The 15,629-nt window shown below is 40.5% G+C and overlaps 1 protein-coding gene and 1 long non-coding RNA gene across 2 annotated transcripts; one reads left to right on the forward strand and one right to left on the reverse strand.

The window, feature by feature from the left end:
- Positions 1 to 8,442: 8,442 nt before the first annotated feature.
- Positions 8,443 to 11,711, forward strand: si:ch73-1a9.3 (non-histone chromosomal protein HMG-like). The gene is made up of 6 exons (XM_031310888.2): positions 8,443 to 8,683; positions 10,221 to 10,238; positions 10,412 to 10,441; positions 10,538 to 10,579; positions 10,666 to 10,773; positions 10,866 to 11,711. The coding sequence occupies exons 1-6, from the start codon at positions 8,666 to 8,668 to the stop codon at positions 10,911 to 10,913; spliced, it is 264 nt and encodes an 87-aa protein (XP_031166748.1). The 5' UTR covers positions 8,443 to 8,665; the 3' UTR covers positions 10,914 to 11,711.
- On the reverse strand, positions 11,046 to 12,064 carry LOC116058180. Its single transcript, XR_004106977.1, has 2 exons — positions 12,016 to 12,064; positions 11,046 to 11,983 (listed from the first exon to the last, which is right to left on the reverse strand). It is a non-coding gene; the product is annotated as an uncharacterized LOC116058180 (long non-coding RNA).
- Positions 12,065 to 15,629: the final 3,565 nt, after the last annotated feature.

Genomic DNA, 15,629 nt, shown 5'->3' on the forward strand with positions numbered 1-15,629 from the left:
AACGCTTCTGTCACGCCGTGCTCCACTTCTGTCGCGCCGGGCTCCACTTTATTCCTATGGGTGACGTCAAGCGAATTTAACGTACCCGCAAAGCATCCTGGGAATATTTTTCTTTTTTTTTTATTTGAAAAAAAATTGAAAAAATGCTGTGCATTTGAAAAAATGCTGTGCGTCCAAAAAGCTGGCCGATGCCCATCTTTATGCAAACGAATCCGTTGAACGCGACGTGATAAAAGTAGACGAAAATCTTTTAAACTGACCTTTGTTGATCTGAAATGAAGACAGATTCAGCAACTGTATGGCCTATTTCTCGCTTAAAATGTTTTCAGAAACACGTTTCGGTGAACTATTGTCAGACCCACGTGACGCGTTCGTCCAATCAGCTGCTGGTCAGGGGCGTGGAGCATCAACCATGGATGTATGATGTTGCGACATCACACTTCAGTCGCGTCGCAAAAATGGATCTGTACTGTCAGCTCCTTGTGCCACATTCTGTCCACTGTTGTATCTTTATTTGACCCTTTTAGAGGGCGTCTGTACAGTACTATGTAGTAGTAGTAGAAATACCACAATGTAAAAGTAATCCATTACAAGTAAATCTCCTGCATTCAACATTAGACTTCAGTAAAATCACAGAGGTATTATGAGCCAAACGCACAGTATCACAGGGTAAAAAAATAGTCACTTCCACAGTGTTATATCATTACACATATTATATTATTGTATCACCATTACTGCTGCTTTACTGTAATACGTATGCTGCATTGTGTGTGTTGTAGTTCAGGGTGGAGATCATTTTAACTACTTTGTATACTTTGGAGTAGTTTCATCTGTAACAATGCATAATTTTGTCGCTGTCGGGCAGAAATCTTGCATCTCCATATTTGGTTAATTTTCTTTTCATAGATCAATGCTATTGGTTACCCTTTATGCCTGTTTGCCTCAGTGTAGTGGAAGTATAAAGTAGAATAAATACTCAAGTAATGTACTGTAAGTAATGTAATGTCCTTGGTTACATTCCACCCCTGTGTGTATTATATGTCATTCTCTGCTCATGAGTTGAATGGATAAGACATGTAGCAACACAAATAGAAAGCAGAGATGCTAATTCCACATTTATAATACAGGGTTTCTGTGTGTTTACATCAGGATATGGTGTCTAGTGACTTGGAACTGCACACAACTGGCTTAAAATGTTACAACCGTGGTGCTTGCACAAGGCTTTACGAAGCCCAAGTCCTTCCGTAGCGTGGAAGGAAAAGTTCTCTCAGATCCGCTTAAGTGGCTGGTCCGGATGAGTTTTATTCACTGCGCAGTGGAGACAGAAGCTCTCAAGAAGCTGATGAATTCTTTCTGACCAGGGAAGAGTTTCTAGCCAGGGTTTAATACAAGCTAAACGGGAAACAACAGAATAAACAAAAGCTCAGAAGACAGTCACTCACAAGACTATGTGAGTAGATTTGCTTTAACCCTATACCATCTGCTCAAACTACTGAAAAACAAAGGACCTTTGATTAGTTAAGGTGTGAATTCCTGTAGGAGCCGACCTGGGCTCTAGATAAAAAGGTCTCACTCACAGAGGCTAGAGAAATAAGGCAGAAAGACTTAATTAAATCAGGAGACACTCAAAGTCTGTTGAGCAGGTAAAATGATAGGAACTTGATCAGTGAACAGGAAGAATATTTGGATAAAATGAGACTAAAAATGTTAGGTAATGCATTTTCTTCTACAATAGCTATTATACACGATACAGTATTCCTGGGCCTGACAGTTATTTCTCTATCACATATCACATCAGTGCCATAAGGAAATTTCTCCAAAATGTAATTTTTCATTTAATTTGAGCTTACATACAAATGTGATAGACAGGTCCCCTGCTCTGTATTTTCCCTGAAGCTCTAGACAACATGGGGTAGAAACCTTGTGTTTGTCTATACAACCAGCGGGACTGGTTGCTGTTATCAAGGTTTACACTTTTACTACAGAGGATGATTCTGTTGCAAACTTCAGATGCTTCGTTAAAGCTGTTTTAACAATACAAGTTCATTTAAAGGTGCCCTGCCACACAAAACCGTTTTTACTTGCATTTTTTGAAATATGTTAAGTCCATATGTGTTTGTGTTATGTCATGAATGTGAAAATGAACTAGAGCTTAGATCGGGCCCAAAAAAATCAAGCCCGACCCTACCCGAGCCCAACACATTAACTGTAATTAGGAGCCCGAGTCCGATTTAAACCAGACAATTTTTTTAATACATTGGCCATTATAACTGACGGTCTCAACTACAATTCCGAGTTGTTTGAACTGCAGAAATATGTTTAGAAGGGGTATGCTTGGAGAAGTCGCGGGACCAGATAAGCGGACGAAGATGAATGGAAGATGGATGGATGCTTGGAGAAGTAACAAAAGAGTACATTGAAGGCTGATTATCATCTTTTCTGCCATGGCAAGCCTACTTCATATGTCTGTTCATCGTCCCCGTTTTTTTGCTGTCATAGGCGAGCAGCGTACCGCACTTAATGCACTCGACAAAGCCAACACATATGTTGTCACTGCCCACGACTTGTTTAAAATGGTTCCATACCTCCGACTTTCCTCCAAACTTGCTCAAAGGTAGGCTAATTCTCCTGTTTTTATTTTTTTCTTTACATCTTCAAGCTCCATGTTAAGCTACACCATACAGCACAGCAGGCCCGGTGTGATGCACGCGAGTGGAGGAGACGCTGCGCATGATTATGGCATTATGGCTTTCTTCCCCACCCAATTAGGCTAATAAAGTAATGTTTAAAAAAACGCAAATGCTTGATCAAGGGCCCGGTCCGGCCCGAGGATAGTGGCGGGAAATGTCGGCCTGGCCCAGCCCGTGGGTCGGGTTCGGGCTCGGGCAGAGAATCTAACCTCTAAAATGAACTGCTACCTCCTCTGTCAGCTCTAGCCACTGAAAAGAAATAAGCAGAGAAATCAGGCCAGTTACAAAAGCTGGTCAGTCTGACGTGGTGTTGGCTGAGCTCATTACTATTCATGAGCTCGCCCAGTTGCGCTGGGTAAAGGATGCTGATAGCCAGGCTCTCCTTGACTAGCTGTTAGCCAATCAGAGTCAAGCAGCTTAGCTCACTGAATATTAATGAGAACTGGCACAAATCTTCCTGCAGGCTTTCTATACCACGCTAGAATGGCTTGAAACAAGATAACCAAGGCATTTTTTTCCACAAAAAATGTTATAGAGTCCATGACAGAACTTCAGACATTACCACAAAGTCATGAAATACGTGTGGCAGGGCACCTTTAATACAACACCTTTAAAAGAACAAAGTCACAAAGTGCTTCACAAGAGTAAGACTGTTAAAAGTAAGACGACAAAACTGTAAAAATAACAAGCGATAAAAAAGAATAAAATAAAATAGATATAAAAATATAAATGAACCAAATTACAATGATGAGACAGAGGCCAGTTCAAACAGGTGAGTCTTCAGCTGCTTTCTAAAAGCAGAGACCACAGAATGTAGGACAATAGAGGGGGCGCCCCACAGGGTCGGAGCCACCATTTGAAAAGCACGCTCACCTTTTGTTTTAAGAGGCAACAAGAGATACAGGCACTTCATTCATGAGTTACCCCGTTTAGTTAAGTGGACCAGTGGGGTGAAGTAAAGCCCCAATGTCATTAACATAATAATCCTAGCAAGCATCCGCATGTGATTTGGCCTAATTGTTTACACCTCTGTGCTCACGGGGAGCAGGCAGATAGCTTTTATTTGGACAAGATGTGTGAATCTATAGGGTGTCCAACAGGGGGATGGGCCGCTTGTCTCTGCTGTAAATTTGCAACCCACCAAGGGCGTAACTCTGGGTTCAACATTGGGGGGGTTGAGATTGTGAATTTAAAAAAGTGACAAAAACCCTCGACAAAGTGCCGAAAGGCAACAAAAACGTCAAAAATTGTCAAAAAAAATTGAATAAGGCGACAAAAACTCTAAAAAGAAAAGCAACAGGAACGTTTAAAGAAGCGGAAAAATGTCGTAAATAGCGACAAAAACATTGAAAATGCTTTATTAAAAAAGGAACAAAAACTTTGAAAAGAAAGCCCAGTTTTGATTATTATCCCCCCATAAATGACGCCTGGCTATGCAACCCACTATTTGTAGATTAATGTATTTTTTTTACATCACACCTTGAAGTCTGTTTTTTCCTCCTCACGTTTATATGAAAATTTTGGTTTATTCATGAAATGGATTAATATGAGGGCAGCAGTACAGTAAAAACTGGAATGTGTTGCCACACATTAGCTTCAGTTAAAAGAGATCTTGTCGGTGTACAACCATTACAGTGTCAATGTCTGACCTATTAATTAAAATTAACAATCCTTAAAACGGTGTGCCATAACAATCCTTGCAGCAGTATCATTTCCATATCTCAATACATGAAAAGTATACAGCCTTCAGTAGGGTATGGCTGTTTGGCAAAGAGAGGTGGAATAAATATGGGATGATACAGCTTGCTATATATACATGAGGTAGGTGGATAGGACAGTACATACAGCATATACAGTGTGCATAGATTTGTATTGACAGTGATGATATTTATATGATTAAAAAAAGCGTGTGTATTTAAACTATAAAATGTGTAACTTATCCAAGCTGGAACTTGAAAACGCCTTCCCAATATCTTGTGAAACCTTGTGTCTGATGACTCCTTGGTGGCCAACAACAAAAGCCCAATACCAGCCGAGTTTTATAATTTAGCACCTGGAATATGACCTGTATGTATTCAAGAATTTGTTAGCAGTAAAATGTCACAGACAGGTGTGAAATTGGAAGGATACTCCAAACAAAATTACATTTGGTGTGTTCACAAACTGCTGTCAAATGCGTCCCTGCAGGAAATGCCAGTTTACAGTGAATAAGGCCTGTTGGTTTGATGTTGTCAGACAGAAGAGCTTGATGTAACAGTAGCAGCAGAATAGCTCAACATACCTTCAAAAGGTACTTCATTAAATACTCTTGGGGAAATTCAATGAAAAGAAGTAGGCGTGAGTAAAGTATTACTGTATGGAATTACTTGAAAACAAATGGCCTAAAACCAATAACATGACATTGTTGACCACTTGGAGGTGACCGAGCCAAATGCAAATTTCTTTTTCAAGTGTAAATTTTGTTTAAAAAGATACAATGGCCTGCTTGTCTTAGCTATAGAAAGGATTATTTTCTTTCTTAGTACACAATCACTGCTTTACATAAACACTAAACAAGCCATATTTCAGAAAAAAAGAAATATGGCTTTATGAAAATGAAATGCAATAAGAATTAGGTCTGGGTATCGGTAGTCAACCAAAATAGGGAGCAGTCATGTAGTCATGAATTAACTGGTCCTTCTTGTTTTATGGTATTAGTCTGTCCTGTATTGTTTTCTTTGTAGGCTATTTTCTTATTGAGTTCTTCATTTTGCGTTTTAATGTATGTATCTATTGTAAAGGCCCATCTAGGGACAGGCATTGCAAATAAGCTTAGGGTTTAAATGCTGTGGTTTGAGGAATTGGTTTATGCTTCATACTTGTTGCTATACAAATAAACATTAAAATCAAAAAAAGTACTCAATAGTATGGAAACTTCTCTAGTCAAACAATACAATTTGTATGGTTTTGCTCGCAGCCAATCCCCGCAAGCGTTCTTCACTTTAATTGTGATTGGCCCAATACTGCAGCAGCTATGACCCATACAGTCTGTGTTGTGGTGAAGTCGAGCACATTTGAATACTTTCAAATATGTATTTGTGTAAAAATCATTTGGATGGGGTTGGAGTGGTGGTGGCATTTTATGCGACTGAATACTTCCATTCACATGACGGGTATTGAATGAAGTAGAAGGTACCAAATGAGGTACTCTATTCGTAACAGTATCACTTTAATAATACCCAGCACTAATAAGCATCTTCTAAAACAATAATAGTGGACTGAATGCTGCAGTAACCTGTCGTTTTAAAGATCCCCTCCACTCAAAATGTGTTGCCTTATGTTTATGTTGCCTAAAATATCTAACTTTGACTTTACTGACTTGTATCTGTGCAACGTTTGTCACTAGAGAGGTGTTTTCACATTCCTCTCCTGAAGGGGGAGATGTCTGTGCACTTCCCTGAAATCTGAGATTTAAACGTACACCGGATAAGCTAGGTTTCCCAGACTTCCCAGGCTATTTTGCAGCGGCACCAAACCAGAGCACGTTTTTCTCCCATCCCGGAATGCCGCGTGGACTAGCCAGACCCTCCTCCGCAGCGCTGCGAAGGAAGGTCTGGCAATGCGAGACTAGTGTCTGACTGACGCCGGGTTCACACAGGAGGCCCAAAGTATCGCTGCAGATCATGAGCCACCCGCGGAGCTTCGCCACGCTTCTGCATCCTGTCCATCCTGTCTAAACTCGGCATGAATCTCTTCGATGTTTCTAGCCATCTTGATGTGAGCTGCTCTTTCACCGGTGAACATAGCGTAAGTAGCGGTAGTGGGCAAGGCCAGATCCAGAAATGTTCAACGAGAAAGAGTAGATGTGCTTCAAGCTCCTTTTCAGAGTTTTTTTTTACTTTTTATGTGGAAAAACTATGTTAAACAAAATATCAACCATAATTTATTGAAAAAACTTCTGGTACAGGATATAAAATCCTCTATTACAGACTCAAGCAACACAAAACAAATATATATATATATATATGAAAACATGTTATATATTTAACATGTTTTCATAAAACACATTAATTTCATGATTGAAATGTTCTAACAATTCATAAATAAGTTACATAAATTACTGAAAAGCTTTATAATTATACATTACACATTTTGACAGGCAAAATGCATCCAACCTATTCTTAAAAGAACCATAGCAGAGTATTTTTACATACTTTAAAACGCTCCTGGAGGGGGGCTTTATATATCACCTCATCCAGTCAGAAGAACAGCCAAGTTTGAATTAAGAAAGTTTTGTGTTGTTCCCATTGAGAAAAATGTAGTCTGCTCAACCGCATCTTCCTTTCTTCCTGCCTGATTTGCAATACAAATAGCTAAATGCTGTTGTGTCAAAGTGCATTTACTTAAATAAGCTCATTGTTGAGAGCATGTTGTCTCCATAATGTGATGTATTTCCTGCTAAAACAGGATGTTAAACCGTCCAGAATGCAGGGAGGGATCATTTCAAAAGCCAAGTGGTTAACCAAAGAAGAGAAGCATTTTCACTTGATTATTTAATCTCTGATGGTTTTGCAGGTTCAATTTCAATTTTTCACCTACTATACTAAAAGTCATTATTAACATAGGCCTAATCATATCCTAACATGCCAAACATTTTAATAATGACACTTCGACCAAAGCAAGGGAATACCCTAATGTAGAGGTTATCTATCGTCAGTTGGTTAATTACTCTATTCTCCTGTTCTTGAAATACAGTGCAAAAGAGCTGAATAATGTTAAAAAAATAAAAATAGAGCTCTAGGTGGGCACTTTTTTCAAATGTCACAAGCTGAGGATAAAATAAAAATAAGGTTTATTACATAAATTCATATTTGTCCTCATTCCCAGCCAAATACAAAATAAATAGAGAAATTATTGACAAAAGTATGTGCTAAATAAGTCAATATCTCCTACACATGATAATGGCTATTTTTGGTACAGTTCCCATAGAAGGGGAGAAAATAATTTTAGCCTGTATTAACTGTATGATTAGTATTAACATATTATTATTTTATGAGTAGCCTAAGCAAGAAAGATAGCCAGAAATAAATGATATTCTGAGAACATCTGCAACAATAACCGTGTTGTAGTTTTCTCGGGGCAGAGGAGAAAAAGGAGGGAACACTGTTATCGTTCACCCAGGGGCGAAATGAATGGAAGTCTCCGTGTTGTAATGTCTGAAATGACTTCCAACACTTGTAAAGCTGGCGCGCCACCGCGGTTGTTTCCACTGGAGTCATGTTTGGACTGCACACTCACAATGGAGCAAGTGGACGACGGTGACAACACGAAGAGAAGGTTGCACAAGAGCGCACACATGCTAAGAGCTTTGCCCACACGTCTCCTGCCCTGTCGCCATTTTCCCCAGCTAAAATACAAAAGACTTGGCTGGGGGAGCACACACCCCTCTCCCAATCTTCTGCTAATACACAAGCCACATTCTCTTTTGTCACTCGTGTTAAAGGCGCAAAATGGGATTGTGTTTATGCTATCCACAATGCTCAAACGTGTGTCAAAATGTAGCATTTAGTGGGAAATACAAGCATTTCAGAACGAGCTGGAAGGAAGGCAGATTAAATGACAATTCTGCCTGCCTGCCTTGTTAGCAGATGGCTGCACAGAAAGACAAATAGCTCGCCATTTCTGTTGACTGACGTGTGACGTATCCACACAGGTAAGAGTACAGATTTCAAATCGTGTTGCTGACCACCGAGTCGTCCAATCAGCGGGCAGCGGGGGCGGGGTATAGCCCCGTCAATCATGCAGGAACTATAACGGTTTGAATAGGGAGGGAGGGGGAGAATCCAATCCGGTTTGAGCTAGTTCTTCTTCCAATGGAACATTAACGTCTTGCTGCGCTGTATTAGACTGGACTGGTACAGCTTTATCCAGAATATACTGTATTTTCTCTTGTATCGAGTAACATTTAGCTCTGTTTTCTTTTACACAAACCAACCATGCCTAAAAGGAGCAAAGTGAGTAGACCGACGTCTTTTATGCATTCAGTAATACAGCATTTATAACCCACAATTGCAATTTGTAAGATGGGCTTGTTACAGCTTGCGGTCAGAGTTGTTAAAATGTTGCTGCAAATGTCCGTTTTCTGTTCCGGGTGAATGTCAACAATGTAGCGGCTTGCAGCCAGGACTTTAGTTGTTATGTAGCGTCTGTTTTGATTGTCTCAAGTGGCTGATTCTCGGTCATATCTCTCGTGCAGTGATTATCTTTGTGCCTGGGGTTTTCCGCAAATGGTGACATGTAGGCTACAAATGCAATCGTGTTTTAAATAGACTTACATTTAGGCTATTTGCAGTGTAGGACAAAGCAGGGTCGTTTTCTCTGACGATGGATTGCTTTTTCTGCAGAGAAAGTTGGCGGCATATTGATTGTTTCCTACGGGGGTCGTCACGCTGGATACTAAAGTTTCCCTGAGAGAAAAATGGGACTGACGTTGAAAACGTTATATTATTCCCGTTATTCTGCGGGAGTTTGGCTTTAATGTTAAGGTTGTTATTTTTGTGTGGGCACTAATACTTGTTTACGGCTTTCTTGTGTAACAAAACCCTTTTTTAAATGTAATTTTATGCTAATAATGCGAACGTCTCTGCTTCTTAAACCTAGCGTGCATGTGTGTTTTTGTTCGTGCATGGCCGCCCTTATTTTCACCGCGGAAAATGCATTTCTTGGAAGGCGTTCGTCGTGTTATCGGAGTGTCTCTGTGTGTATTGTCGGCTCAGGCCAGTGGTAGGTTATGCAATGGTGAGCCTCCGTCAGCAAAGCGCTGCTCTTGTTGCTGGGGGGTTCTAGTAGATTCTGCTACCAGATTGACAGTGTCGCTGAGCATCTCGGAGTGACTCTTTTCAAATTCATGGCGGGAACGCTCACTACACCGCTCGGTTTTTTTTCCGTACACTGGCAATCCCATTTATTACCAATGAATGGATGTGTCGCGAGGAGGCGGAGTCCGCCCCCCTCCTCCACCGGAGTTCTACAGTAGACCGGGAGAGCACGAGCACATGACGCTGTTTATGGTTTAAACTATCTCTATGTTATTCCATTCCAGACGCCTTTCGTAGCCAAGGCAGGTCAAAGGACACTTCCCCTTCTTGTTTTATTGTTTGTGTGTAGACAAACGTTCCGCAATTTTTGATATGTTGCTAAGTAATGTTCCTAGTTGATATAGGATATTAGATATGTAAACAGGCTGATTGAGAAGTGAGTCTTTGACGGGTACTGATTTTTTTTATCTCTTCCATTGTTCAAGATTTTTTAAACAAATCTCAGCCAATCACAGCGCTTGGTCTAAACTAAATCATGTATGCAGCTGGATGTGTAGCCATAGGCTAATGTTCAGTCTGGAAACGCCCACTTTTGAGTTACATAATAACTAATACTTAAAGCCCACACATTAAAACGCAGACAATTTCCATAACCTGATATTCTCCTTTTTTTTTTTCCTCTCTCTCTCTCTCTCTCTCTCTCTCTCTCTCTCTCTCTCTCTCGCTCTCACAGACAGGAGAAGAATCAGCGGTAAGGAAAGATTCAACATATTTTCATATTTGTAACATATCTGTGTTTTCTTCATTTATAAAATAAGGAGACAGTTAGTCTGTTCACCCACCAGGGGTCAGTAACACCCCATCAGTGAGAGCCATATTGGCTGATATGTTAAAAGTAATCACCCTGTTTCACTCTCTCTGCAGCCCAAGAGGAGATCTGTAAGGTTAAGCGATGTAAGTAGAGCCGAGCCCAGAGTGTGCTAGACAATATGCATGCTGTAAACTGCATTCTTAGTGCTGACCATGCTTTTTTTTTTTTTGTCCCCACAGAGACCTGCAACTGCAAAGGCAGAGGCCAAACCTAAGCCAAAGGTAGGACCTTGTTTTGATTACTTGTGATTAGACTGTCAACATGTCGACTGAGGGACTAACGTGGTTAATATTTTTTTGTTTGGCAGAAGGCACCTGCTAAGCCCAAGAAAGCAAAGGAGGTGGAGAAGGCCAAGCCTGAGGAGAAAGCACCAGAGGCCCCCGCTGAGAATGGCGAAGCCAAAGCCGAGGAAGAGGTAAGGCTCACGGCATCAGATATATAAACGTGCAAAATCAAGCTCAACTCCTCGGCGATTCAACTTTGACGCTATCACATTTGTTTTCCCAGGCACCAGCTACAGACGCAGCTGAAGAAAAAGATGAGGCAGCAGAATAACATCTCTCCAACCACATCTTTTACCAGTGCTCCCTGTACCTCTTTTCTTGTACAATTCAGGGGAATATTTTTATCAACTATTTTCTAAATACAGGTTTTTTAGTAGTTTGATTGTAGAGAACACTTTTTTTTAATGAAAAAAAACAAAAAAGAAGTCATTTTGGAGTCGGGAATTTCGTCACATCCCACAATTTTGCATCGCCATAAAAGTTGCGGTCATTGTTGTTACTGTCGGTGGATTTCATTTCAGTTTTAAATGTGAAGGAGGGGAGGGTGCGGGACAGGTTACCGTGTCGACGCGCAAGCACATCGTTCACAGGAGCTGGGGCAACAACCGGAAGAGCTTGTCTGCGTGGACTACATTCCATATGCTTTATAAGGGACAGTGTATGTAATCTGTGCCGGGGTGGGGATGGACAAAGTCACAGGGCAACTCATTGTTTTATTGTTTATAATGAAGAACAGTGTTTTAGAATGTTTGTAAGCTTTGTTCCTATATGTTAACTCTTGTACTCATGCCGTTTTTCTTAATGAATCTGATCAATAAAGCTAAAATCCCTATTACTGGAGCTCTCCTTATTGGAGCTGTGCGTCGCTAGTTTGGTTGTGTCTCTGTTCTGTGATAGCATTGCAATAACTTTGTAAAGCTGCTGTGAAAAGGGTTTTCAATCTTTCTATATGCAGTGTGTAGTGGTACATTGTAAGGATGGTCAAAATGGAATTTGTTTTCGTAGCCAAGCTAAAGGGGTGTGTAATCATAAAAAAGAAACCTGTTGAGACTGGCTTCTTAAAGGCCAACCAACAAACTGTACATTTATTTGAGATGTCAAATGCATACCAGCAGTAGCAATATTCATGTGGGGTTTTAGATCTCTGTATCAAGTACAAGTGTGCAGTTCCTTATTTGTTTATAGATGTACCTGTGTAATGATTGTTATCAACGAACCAATAAAACTCTGTTGGTAGTTGTTACAGCACGCCGTTTCATTCTGAAAAAGTTGCTTAAGTATTAAGGTTGCTGATACAAGACTGTAGAAGCATTAACTGTTAAATAAAAAGGCTTGACGGTGCTCCATTGTTCTGAAAACGTTAGAAGGCATACAAATAATTTGCAGAGGCTTTGGGGGGGAAAAAGACTGATATACTGCCATAAAGTAGGTTATATTTATTAATAGTGGTTCTCTCTCTCTCTCTCTCTCTCTCTCTCTCTCTCTATATATATATATATATATATATAAAGACTAAAACTAAGGTTATTTTGGTTAAGGGACCCAAAGTACAACATACTGGAGGATGTTAGTATAACATTTCATTCATTGGCACATATAGGCTAAGCCTTTGTTTTGATGTCAGTCCATGGTGTGGCACTTTCAGAGGACTAAAAAAAACATAATCAGAAGCACGATTTTAAACAAACACGTGAATTATTTAACTATTCCTGTAAACCCCTTATAATGTCCCCTGTCATTTATTAAGCCATTCGTAATGGTTTTGAGGCTTTTACAACCGATCCCAATAAAAACAGATGAAAGAATAGTTTCAGCACCATGGACAGCTTCTCATTGGACCGTTGCTCTATCAGCTGCACTGCCTTTTACTGTACTTGTCCTCATATCGAGATGCATTTACGTCCCTTTAAAAAAAAAAAAAAAAAAAAAGTATATTTAGCCTCTGTGTTGGTAAACAAACAGATATGATGCCGTGCGCCCTGACGTGTCGCCGATGTAATAGCGGTAGCACGTTGTCTTCCGGCTCTGCTGTGATTGGTTTGCAGAGAACGTAGAAGATTCTTTCCACCGTTTTTCGTCTTCCCGGTGAAGCTGTCCGATGGTTTCGCGTTTTCACGCAGCACTCAAACACGGCACACCTTACTTAAACCACTTGCACACAGAACTAAAATGACTGCCTGTAACCTGTAACTACAGCTGATGAAAACGTGAAGAGATCCCTTCCTAATGCGGTTATATTTTAAGTAATGGGGGATCAAATGCCCAGTTTTTGATACATGCAAACATGCATTCTCAACTGAAGCTATTATGAGGATTCAGCAGTGTGAGTCAGTCTCTCTCCCACAGTTACAGACTTTCCATTAAACATCCGTCTTTGTGCTGCAAGCTGAGCTGCAGTGAAGGCAGAGTAACACAAAGACAAACCTTTGTAGTAACAATACTGTACCTTTGTAAGATACTCATCCATCCATCTTCGTCCGCTTATCCGGTCTCGGGTCGCGGGGGCAGCAGCTCCAGCAGGGGACCCCAAACTTCCCTTTCCCGAGCCACATTAACCAGCTCCGACTGGGGGATCCCGAGGCGTTCCCAGGCCAGGTTGGAGATATAATCCCTCCACCTAGTCCTGGGTCTTCCCCGAGGCCTCCTCCCAGCTGGACGTGCCTGGAACACCTCCCTAGGGAGGCGCCCAGGGGGTATCCTTACCAGATGCCCGAACCACCTCAACTGGCTCCTTTCGACGCGAAGGAGCAGCGGCTCTACTCCGAGCTCCTCACGGATGACTGAGCTTCTCACCCTATCTCTAAGGGAGACGCCAGCCACCCTCCTGAGGAAACCCATTGCGGCCGCTTGTACCCTGGATCTCGTTCTTTCGGTCATGACCCAGCCTTCATGACCATAGGTGTAAGATACTCATGATTTATATAACTCCTAACCCTAACCAATTTGTGCACATAACAAGGACTGGATTTTGTCCCGCATCACTTACGTTGGAATTGAATGAAAAAGGAATCTTTTCACTTCTGGGCATGTGAGTATTGTTTTGAGAAAAAAAAAGAAGTGCACCTATCATTTAGCCATAGGTGTGACAGGAGCAGACATTCTTCTTCCAGCTGTGGGAATGTTTAAGCATATTTAGTGCACAGAGCTTTTTCAGAATTGGCCTAAGCAAGGGACACAATCTCACAGTAAGGATGCCGCTGGTAAGTTTAACTACTGCCAGTTTATTAGATGTCCTTAACCCTTCCAAGTCCATTTTACAATCCCAGTAGTTGGAGATGACAAAACTCCGGTTTTTGAGATGAGAACGTTAATACACAATCTAGTGTTGTAATGTCTGTATACAACTACAGTGGCAGTGACAGAACACCTGTAGCACAGGTTTAATGTTAATCAATCCTTAAAAACATCTCCGATCACAAAAGCTGACAAGGCCAGTGGTGGAAGTATTCAGATCCTTAAGCAAAAGTACTAGTACCACACTGTAAAAAAAAAAACAAACAAAAAAAACTCTGTTACAAGTAAAAGTCCTGCACTGAAAATGTTACTTAAAGTGCTCATATTATGCTTTTTGGCTTTTTCCCTTTCCTTTATTGTGTTATATATCTTTTTTGTGCACGTTATAGGTTTAGCAGTACTTACTGCGCATGTGTGACTCCCAATAAAGATGGAACAGAAGTGAGAGGTCTCACTCTGTAGCTAAAACAGAGAGCTCAACACACAGGGTGAAAAGAGGAGCTGCAGCAATGTGCAGTACAACAAATATATGGTGTTTTCTGAAAATTAAACCATGTAAACCTATTCTGATATAACCTCTAAATACAATTCTGAACCTGAAAATGAGCATAATATGAGCACTTTAAGTAAAAGTACGTAAGTATCATCAGGAAAATGTACTTAAAGTTTTAAAAGTTTAAGTACTAAATGTAGAAAAATCCTCCCATTGTAGAAAGTGTAAAGGATCCAAACAGTTGTGTGTTTAATGGACTAATCATTTCAGCTGGAGTTGTAGTCCGTTATATTGTTGGCTAGTTTCATTTACAATTTTGTGTGCTATAATCTTATTTTGTAAAGTAACTAAAGCTGTCAGATGAATGTAGTGGAGTAAAAAGTACAATATTTCTCTCTGAAATGTAGCAGAGTAGAAGTAGAAAGTGGCATGAAAAGAAAAGACTCAAGTAACGTATCTCAACATTTGTACTTAGGTACAGTACTTGAGTACATGTACTTAGTTACATTCCACCACTGGACAAGGCCTAAGGAGTTCTGGATCATGTAGCATACAACTGTGTATAAAAATAACATGCTCTCCAATTCATTTTAGTGAAATAATGAGCCTATTGCATTTTTTTTTTACAAATATGAGGTATTAGTAAAATGACCATGATACATGCTACCACATCTGCACAAATACCTAGACAAATAATAGTCTATAATATACAGGCCCATCAGTAAACATTCAATAAGTTAAAGAGAACTGACCTCCACTGAAGGCAAGGTATCTGATGGACCTTTTTCACAGCAGACATTTTGACTTGTCATAGTAGGAAAAGCACAGCTGAAATTGATAACCTTAACGATGGCTCAATTCCATCTAGTGTCCCAGTAAGATATTTCAGGGAGTCAGCATGAACAATACCAGGACCTCTCCTAAGTGGAATGCAGCCATCAGTAATGGTTTTGAATACACCTGTGCTTTTCTTACTCTCTGCCGTGAAAAAGGTCTATGAGCAGCACACACCCACGTTATCTCAACAAAATCCCCTCGAACCTTTACATATGTCCGTGTCCATGTTCTTTTTAGTATACAGCCGATTGTAAATGTCTCTACATGAAAACTGCCTCTAGGATGAAGTGGAAGCATTCAAGTGTTTGTGATTGTGATTGTTGTGAAGCTCGTGATTAGTCTGGATCAACGGGAGATCATTCTTCTTCATACTTGACGATGAGGAAGACCCTCCGAGCTATCAAGCTAACGTTACACGCTGAA

This window comes from Sander lucioperca, chromosome 13 (assembly GCF_008315115.2).
Source record: "Sander lucioperca isolate FBNREF2018 chromosome 13, SLUC_FBN_1.2, whole genome shotgun sequence".
In the NCBI taxonomy this organism is placed as follows: Eukaryota; Metazoa; Chordata; class Actinopteri; order Perciformes; family Percidae; genus Sander; species Sander lucioperca.

Excerpts from the sequence above, each read along its gene's own strand:
- si:ch73-1a9.3 (XM_031310888.2), top strand. Across the intron at positions 10,580-10,665 it reads AGGCCAAACCTAAGCCAAAG|AAGGCACCTGCTAAGCCCAA; the intron begins GTAGGACCTTGT and ends TTTGTTTGGCAG. Across the intron at positions 10,774-10,865 it reads AAGCCAAAGCCGAGGAAGAG|GCACCAGCTACAGACGCAGC; the intron begins GTAAGGCTCACG and ends TTGTTTTCCCAG.